The 9677-nt window shown below is 38.8% G+C and overlaps 1 protein-coding gene across 1 annotated transcript in view; it reads right to left on the bottom strand.

Moving 5' to 3' along the window:
• LOC107587873 (focal adhesion kinase 1-like) overlaps positions 1–8879 on the bottom strand; it is a 65848-nt gene extending 56969 nt beyond the window's left edge. Inside the window, exon 1 of the mRNA XM_016275832.1 lies at positions 8310–8879. Within this exon, the coding sequence (XP_016131318.1) occupies positions 8310–8391 (82 nt within the window). The 5' untranslated portion in view covers positions 8392–8879. The remainder of the gene's footprint in view (positions 1–8309) is intronic.
• Positions 8880–9677: the final 798 nt, after the last annotated feature.

Genomic DNA, 9677 nt, shown 5'->3' with positions numbered 1-9677 from the left:
CTGCATTATTACAGCAAAGCGTGTGATTACAGTACTAAGCCGCCAATCTAATGCTATTAAATTAAAGATGATGTACCGTAGAGCAAAAAAACAGTGAAAGTAACAAAAACTTGTAAAATACATTTTAATGGGCATAATTAAGTGTGAAAATAAACGAAGGATATACAGTGAAACCAAAAATGATTCAGAGACCAGATATACATTTTTATATTTTTTTACTAGTGGGTGCAGGACACTATAGTTCATTTATGTAAGTGAGGATAGCAAAATTAAGTAAACTGTGACAAATCATACCCAAAAATTCTTCATACAGTGGACTACCGGTAAAATTGATACAAATTTGGGTCCAAAAATTATTCAGACCGAGTCTGGGAAAAAAACTGAAGTTGAGGTTTGCGTGAAGCTGGATAAAAGCATGCCCAGGAGACTACAGACTGTCATTGAGGCTAAGGGTTGCCCGACAAAGTATTGATAGTTGTGTAAATACTGTCATACTAACAGCTGTCTGAATTATTTTGGTTGATTATAATCCATTACATACCTTTCTATCAAAATGATCTAACATTATCAAGATGAATTTGTTCTGACACAGTGTAACTCTGAGTTCTTGTCATATTTTATTACAATTTTCTAAACTATAGCGAATATAATGTGAGAAATGTTGAAGATGTCTGAATAAATTTTGGTTTGACTATCTATTTGATAAATGAAGTTAACCAACTAACATTATACATACCCTTTTGGTTTCTGTACCCAATATTTAAAAAATGTACAAATGCAATAAAAATATCGGTATTGGTACTCGGTATCGGCAAGTACCAAAAATAAAAGTACCAGTATCGGGCGAGTAATGGAAAAAGTGGTATCGGTGCATCCCTAATAATAATACTAATCAGATCACTGCATAATGGAATATTCTTGTTCAGAATAAAAAGAAAAACCCATTTATCAGAGCACAAACATTCACAAAACACACTGACAAGACAATGAAAGCTCTCAGTCAAGTCAGTTTAGAGGTGTCACCTGAACACAATGAATGGCAGCAAAGCAATCCCAAGGCTTTGGATCGACACTGATAAAGAAGACTGTCCGATCAGCTTGATATTCAACTGTCAGAGCAAAATTTACAGCAGGATGCTGCAGACGCTAACAGGAGGTTGGACTCCTGGGAGGAAATAAAGGAAAAGGTCCAGACACCAACACTTCAGACAGACAGATGTCTCCTGCAAGCATGCCAGACAAGTGGCCTTGGGGACTATGATAGTGTCAGATATTCTGGCAGAAGAGCTTCAAGTACAACAATCCATGATGGCAAACTATAGCATTCCAGAGCTGCAAGGTCAACACAACAATGGCTGACTGTTTCATGTCAGCTAAATCAGCCCGAAACATTCCCACGATGTGTCTACAGCTCTGGTTAGATGAACAGCTAAGCGTAAAGGTGACGATAAGCCTACATGGTCAACATAATAAAATAAACCAAGAACGAAGCAGATGAGTGGTCGGTTGCACTGGACATCGATCATTACTGACCAATCAGAATTAAGAACTCAAAAGAGAAAATTGGAATAGTAATGTAATAAATATTTGCCATTACAATCACTCAAATAAATTTACATCTATAAATGACACAAAAAAGTACAATGACAAACAAAATTAGGGTCGCATACACAAACTCAGCAAACAGGAAATGAAATCAGCGTGAAACAACCGGTAAGCATATAGGACACATTTAATGAAGTTTTAGATAGTTTCAGTTCATTTTGAGCCCCTCTCCTACCTTTTCTGAAAAAGGGCCAGCAGGTACACGCCAGCGTGGATCTCAATAGCTCAGGGCTTAAACGGCCCTCTAAAGACACGAACAATGAGCCTGCGAAGCAACTTAAGTCCAAAGCACACATGCACTCTGGTGGGTCCGAAGGACGTCAACAAAACGTAAACTCCATGTTGTCACTACGGTCAGTCTTTTTGTTCACATTTCAAATATAAATGCCCTCTCACACATATTCAAACAGACAATTCATTTAAGTAGCTTCCTCTGTGTGACATCATATCCTGCTTATCATAATGTGTCCAGCAGACTGGCCCATGCTTCATGTAACCAGAGATCCAGTTCCTGTCCGCTTGTCCTGAGGAGACCAGTAGAATACACAATACGTCCTCACAAGACGGTCATGAGTCAAAGACCTGGATTCAACGGCCCTAAAATCACAACACTTGTGTTAAACCAGCTGATAGACCGCAAGCACTCGCACCGGACTACATACACACACACGCGGCTGAACTCACCCACAAGTGTAAACACGTGGTTAAATGGGACCTTGGCCAGGAGGAGGAGTTCACACACACACATATCTGACTGAAAACACTGGAGCTTAGCATTTACAATACAATCAAATTCTAGCATACAGCAACTGAATGTTGGATCTATATATATCTACTATATTCTGATATAAATAAAACTCAAAATTCTTAATACTTCAATTATCCACACAAGATACACAACAAATACACATCTCATATTTACGATGTCTATGTATACATTATAAGATAGCCAGGTTATGCCTTCAAGATCATTTTTATTTTAAGCAGAGAAAAAAATATGGCATAAAATGCTAAAATACTGAAAATCAAGATGTATTCAAACTAGTATCATATTTTAATTTTAACTCAACTGTTGTTTTACTGAAGAACAAGCAGCTCTTGAATCACAGAATCACCTAATATATTTCAGTTAGTCACTATGAAAAATTGCCTTTTTTTTAAATACTGCAGTGTTTAATATACTGTAAATGATTTATCTGTGCACACCATTAATCTTTGAAATTTCATGTGCCCTGGTAATCTTTAATTAAAACAACTTCCCCTCCTTCATGCGACATATCTTTCTCTTCTCCGCTGACATATACACTGGCGCAAGGGAGGTAAAATCTGTCACTCACATGAGATTGCAGCAATAGCAAGCGACAATGATCCAATGATCCAATCAATTCCTGATAGACCTAATTACATCCCATCCTACATTTTTTCTCATTAAAGAAGCCATTTCACTTGTACGTCACAATAGTGAAGACAAGACCACTACAACTTCCGTTTCATGCAGACTTGAATTATTTTATTTACATTGACAGTCCGAGTTTTTCAAAAAAATTCTGTTTGAAAATTGTTTTTTTCGTTAATTATATATATATATATATATATATATATATATATATATATATATATAAATAATTAACAAAAAAAACAATTATATATATATATATATAGGTCCCCAACCCATGGCACTTCTCGTAAAGAGTAGGGGTGTAACCCCTGTGTCCTGGCCAAATTGCCCCTTTGGCCTTTGTCAATCATGGCCTCCCAATAATCCCCAACCACTGGATTGGCTCTATGACTCTCTCTCCTCTCCACCTGTAACTGGTGTGTGGTTAGCGCACTGGCGCCGTTGTCCTGTGGCTGCCGTCGCACCATCCAAGTGGATGCAGCACACTGGTGGTGGTTGAGGAGAGATCCCCCCCCCCCATGATTGTAAAGCGCTTTGGGTGTACAACAATACACAATAAAGCGCTATATAAATGCATCATTCATTCATATACAAGAGGAAATATCTTAGTATGCATAAGGCTTTTAATATTGTCTTGGACAATGGGGGGTTTCGTAAGCCAGCTGCACACTCAGCTCAGATCTTTTGCTTGATCCTAAACATTATGAATCCTGACACTAAATATGGCTTGCACAGTAACACCTGAGAGTATTATATTTAGCGGTGTTATTTCCATAGAGGAAATGGGTCCAGTGACATTACAATGAATGACTTTTTTTTTTAAATGACTGAATGATCTTTCATTCACTGTGCATAAAATTATTCACATGAATGCCCTTGACTGAACTAGAGGAGTATTATATTTAGCGGTGTTATTTCCATAGAGGAAATGGGTCCAGTGACATTACAATGAATGACGTTTTTTTTTTAAATGACTGAATGATCTTTCATTCACTGTGCATAAAATTATTCACATGAATGCCCTTGACTGAACTAGAGACAAGAGAGAGAAGCTTTGTTTCTGTACTCATTGCCTTTGGTAGGATTTTCCAAAATCTCTGCCAAAGTGTGAATGGTTATAATGTGTACCCCACAAATCCTTTGTTTCCTTTTATTGAACTGACGTATAGAGGCTCAAAAGATCATTGCTGAGATGGAACACAGGTACTCTGATCTAGAGGTCTACACGGAGGACCCGAGACCCGAGGACCCGGGACCAGACCCGGGATCCGTATGGGTTCGGGGCTATATTTGAAATGGTCAGCCGGGTCCGGGTCGGGTCCCAATCTATTACTTTGGGTCCCGGGTCTGTTTAACATTGTGTGTAATACCCGAGTCGATCGGACTCGGAGAACACCCGGCCGTTATCAGAGTCAGTCAGCGCTGTACGTGTGTTGTTTTGTAACTTTCAACTTGTAAAATTAGGATGAGAAAAGTGTGAGTCAGTAATTTGAAATAAGGTGGAAAAAAGAAGAAAAAAAACACGAGCGACGTCATCAGAAGCAGGGTGGGCGGAGTTAATGCACACGCACGGTGATAATGGATACCTTCATGAGTGATGCGAGTTATTATTGATTATTTTTTTAATAATATTATGAATGAACCGTCTTGTTGTTATATCTAAAAAAAATTTGCTCAGACTCGGCTCAGAGAGCACAGAGATGATAGCAAATAAGTAAAGCTAACGTCAGCAGCCATGGCACTGGACGAGCAATCGTTATTATAATCCAAATGGGCAAATTATTATGCAAGTTGACTTGAGATACAAAAAAAGCAAAACTGCAAAGTCGCATTTGTCATCCGTCACCGTGACAGCAAGTGGACTTTTGAAACTGGAATAATGAGTGGATTACGCATTTCAATTGGCAAGAGAGGAATAACACGGATGGAACTTTCTTGGCAAGGAGGATTGTGTGCATCACAGTCAGGTAACAAGGGAGAAGGCTTCTTACATTAGGTAAGACAAAAAGTTTAATTTTCAAAAAGTCCAGTCGGGTCTGGGTCTTCCCGGTCGGGTTCGGGTCCATCTTTCAAATAATTGACGGTCCGTGTCGGTTCCGGGTAGTACATTTTTGACATTTCTCGGTTCTGCACGGACCCGGGTCCAATTTTCAAAATAATAGACGGGTCCGAATTTTTGGACCCGTGTAGACCTCTACTCTGATCACAACATAACAATCTATGCTATAAGCTGAAGCCAAAGCAAATCAAAGAAGAAAAAAAAACATAATGAACAAGATAAAACAAGAAAAAAGCCCAAAAGAAAGAAAAGCGAAAAAAGCAACAAAAAAAAGCAAAACACACAAAAACAGAAACAAAACAAAAGCAAAAAACAAACCAAACAAAACAAAACAAAAGCAAACATTCTTGCCAAATCAAAGCAAAGAAAACAAAACGCACACAAAACAAGAACACAAACATTCTAAAAACTATTGTTAAAAACCATCATTCAGATGAAAGTGATAACACTGCTTAAACATATCAGTGTCGTATTCATTTTATCTGGCAGTGCTGCCTTCACCTTATCTTTCGCCCAGCAGTCAATGGTCTTTTCAAAGAGCTCACTTGCCAGCAGGGAGACTGGACACCACACATAAAGCTCCTGTATCTGAGCCCAAGAAATGTAAGCCGAGACATCTGATAGTGAGAGTGGTCTCTCTCAATGTCTCTTTCTCACTTAACGTCTCTTTCTTTGCCTCCTCCACAGCTATAGGTTAAACGGAGAAGATGAGTGGAGGGGCTCTTTTCACAGGGTAATACTGCACAGACACATTCAATCTCTCACAAGAAGACACCAACAGCCCCAAGCAGGCATACAGATTCTTTGCAGCAAATGTATAGGCCTCAGAGAGAGTAAAAACTGGATGCTTCTGTGCCTCTGGAACAGTTTATTCTGATTCCACACTCAATTTCTCAACAGACAGGTGCTGAAAAGAATTTAAAAAAGAAAAGCAGAGTCTGACATTTCTTTGGCCTACTAGATCTAAAACCTTGGACAAGACTTTTGCTTTGTCATTGCTCTCCGTGTCCTCATTTCTTTGTTCTTGGCTTATAGAGAATGTCAGTTTTCCAATCTTTTTATGCATATATGGCTACTGTAGCTGTCATTCTCCCTCCAGACACACTCTTAATTCTCATCTTTTAATGGCAATAAAACCATTAAAAGGTTCACGGAAACAAAGCAGTCTGATTGTGGTGGAGACAAGCAAGCCATGCAGGAAATCTGATTTCATCTATTTGGCCTGGATGGTTAGAGAAGAAATAAAAGGATGCTCACATGGGGTAGGAATGAGGTTATAACACACACTGTGATAATGATAACACAGGAAAACGACTATTTTTATTCTAAAAAAATATTTATTGCCAAGGCAAAAATGTGAGAAAAGCACTGAAAGTAGCTTGTCCAGCAATCTCAGATGAGTCTGCATAGGAAAGCTAATATCAGAATCCCTAATAGCATTTTTAAATGATCAACATTTATCTGATTAAATAAAATTGAAAACAATTAAGATAAAATAAAATACTGTATCAGTATCATTCATCATCCCCTCAATGAAATTCACAGATAAGTCTCACTGACAATAATTATCAGTATATTTTGTATTCAGTATGTGCCAAGCTGCATGCGCACACACACACACACACACAAACAGCTAAGCACCGATGGGAATTCACCCCTCAGTAATGAAGCTACACTCCACCTACATGACTGCTCTTGCACTGATGTCAGCGGACAGATAATCAGGCTGATAGCCGCTCTCTGATTGTTCATTAAACTCAGCCTAATGAGCTGAAGCTCTTTTAGACAGAGAGTTGAATTCTCATCCCTATATTACAGAAGAGATCCTTTGGTGGGGATGTTTTTCATTGAAACCATCCATATTAAAAATAATTAATAATTTAATGAAATTTGAAAGCCAATTTGAATTACTTTGGCCAGAATTGCACACAGGAACAGTTTTGGAATGAAGAAGGATAAACATAAGCACACAGACCACTCATCCACAGGCAAATGCAAGTAAAAACAGTCTTTGGTGAGTGAATAAAACATGACTCAAATCAGATTGATGTGTCATTTAAATCAAAGACTATTAAAAAAAAAAATCTGCTGCGACTTGTATTCTTTTTTTTGTCTATAACTCAATGCATGCGATATGTAGGCAACATACAAAATCAGGAATAAAATCATTATGTAGACATGCAGCGTAACGGGTTGGTACTGTACACTCCCATTCAAAAGTTTGGGGTAAGTCAAATACATGTTTTTTAATTAATATATTTATTCAGCAAGGATGAATTAAATTGATCAAAACTGAAAGAAAAGACTGTATAATGTTAGAAAAGATTTTATTTAAAATAAATGCTGTTCTTTTGAACTTTCTATTCATCAAAAAATGTACCATGGTTTCCACAAAAATATTACACAGCACAACTTTAATAATAACAATAAAAAATGTTTCTGGAGCACCAAATCAGCCTATTAGAATGATTTCTGAAGGATCATGTGACACCAAAGACTGCAGTAATGTCTGCTGACAATTCAGTTTTGCCATCAAAGGAATAAATTACATTTTATAATATATTAATATAGAAAAAATGTAAATGGTAATACTTCACAATATTACTATTTTTACTGCATTTTTTGATCATCTAAATGCAGCCCTCATGAGCATATAAGAAATATATATTTTATAATTATAAATAAATAAACAAACAAATATTTAACAAATAATATTCACTGACCCCAAAAATTTTAAATGGTAGTATAATCTATATGGTATATTAATATTTTCTATATGGTGGTATGATACAGCACGGTGATTAAAATATAAATTAATAATCAGGTCAAATGGGACCTGACCATTAGAATGCTTCACCAAACATGAGAGATGTTTATGAAAGAGACTGACTGGGGGGGGGGCTAAAAAAAAACTTCTGATAGAAAGACCTGAGGTACTGATGCAATATTGTGAAGAACGTAGCATTGTAACACCACAGCCCTAGTAATATAGATAATGTGCTAGCAGTCATCTTCCGAGATATTAAACTAACACTCGATTCAAAACCACCATAGAGGACTGTACCGGAAACTAGAGATGAAAACCACTGAGAAGTCATATCAGAGCTCCTATCGGAGCACCTTTCATTTCTCCTAAACCACCTTTAAATCAATACACCACATCCTGTAAGACAGAGAGAGTGTGAAACAGTATCGTGGAGATTTTCTGGAAGCGGGTTGCTTCAGTGCTGTATCTGGGCGACATACTTGGCAGAGGGGGAGGGTAGGAGTAGATGCAGGCTCCTCGTGCCCAGCACAGTGGGAAGGGACTGCAGCCGCTGCTCTCCATCCGCTGGCCTCCGCTTTCGTCTCTCTCCCAGGCCCAGCGGCTCTCCGACTCCCTGGCACAGTCATAGGGAGCAGGGGGTGACCCCGGCCCACCGCAACGCACTGTGACCAGGCCACCTGGGATGGCCCTCAGAGGCCTGGGACGAGGCGTGGTGTGAGGTTGCAGGAAGGTGACTGGTCAGCTGACCGAAGCTCTAATCCAGGAGTGTGAAAACATGAAGGATGTGTGGTTACGGGAATGAGGATGGCAGATAGATATGCGAAAACGCGAGGTGTGCCGGTCTCGTTTCCCTCAGAAGCGCCTTTTGAAAACCACCAGCAAGAGCAGTGGAAAAAGATCCAGAAGTGACAGAGAAATCCCACAGCTGTCTGGCGTAATCCAAAGAATGGATGCAGCAGGCGAAGCTGAAACAAAAGCAGAAATCGACAAGAATAATCCTCACATGCTAAAACGCTTCCTTTTAGCTGCCTTTCTGAAGTTCATCCAGATTAAGAGAGACGCTGCGGTGACGGCCTGCGTAATTTTCACAATCCGGCAGAGTGTGTCAGGAGAGAAAGTGTGCGTACAAAGGAGGGATGTGAAAGAGAGAAAGAATCAGGCCAACTGAAATAAGAGGAGGGGCCTCTTTAAATATGCTAATTGAGTTCTGTGAATCCAACTGCTATTGGCTGACCAGCTCGTGTTTACAAAACACAGACCACAGAGCCAAAAGAAGAGGCCGATCAGGTTTTTCTGGGTGTGTGTTTGACCAGAATTATTCAGCTGGGCGGACCGGATTCTGTTTACATTCTCGGGATTGTGTTTCATATTTAAATACAAAGCATTATCATTTCTAAAAACCCCTAATCACCTTATGAATGATGGTAGAAAGAGGATATCTGTGGACAGCTGTGGGCTACTCGTGGAGATTCATGTGGAGAGGGACTGAAGGAATGTCCGTCAGCTACCTGACAAAGGCTCAAGGAAGGAAGTCGGTTTCCTGTTTTTGACAACAGCCCATACTTGCAGAGATGCACATAAATAAATGATGAAACATCACTGCAAATTAAGCAACAGTTTATTTAGCAAATGAGTCCAGCCTTTGCGATTTGTATAATCTGCATACTTCTTTATGCTGATGAACATGAAGAAATCCATGATCTATAAGGTACTTTGGCAATGCACTGAAGAAATATTTCAGCATTTTTGTGTAATCCCAAACATGCCATTCCAGATTAATAACTACAGTTAAGTCCTTGTTCTGTCTGGTTTACTACATTTATGGGAAATTACATTAGATATTTACT

This window comes from Sinocyclocheilus grahami, unplaced genomic scaffold (assembly GCF_001515645.1).
Source record: "Sinocyclocheilus grahami isolate Dianchi unplaced genomic scaffold, SAMN03320097.WGS_v1.1 scaffold96.1, whole genome shotgun sequence".
Taxonomy (NCBI): Eukaryota; Metazoa; Chordata; class Actinopteri; order Cypriniformes; family Cyprinidae; genus Sinocyclocheilus; species Sinocyclocheilus grahami.
Note: the sequence above shows the minus strand (reverse complement) of the source record. Positions and strands in the feature narration are given on the sequence as shown.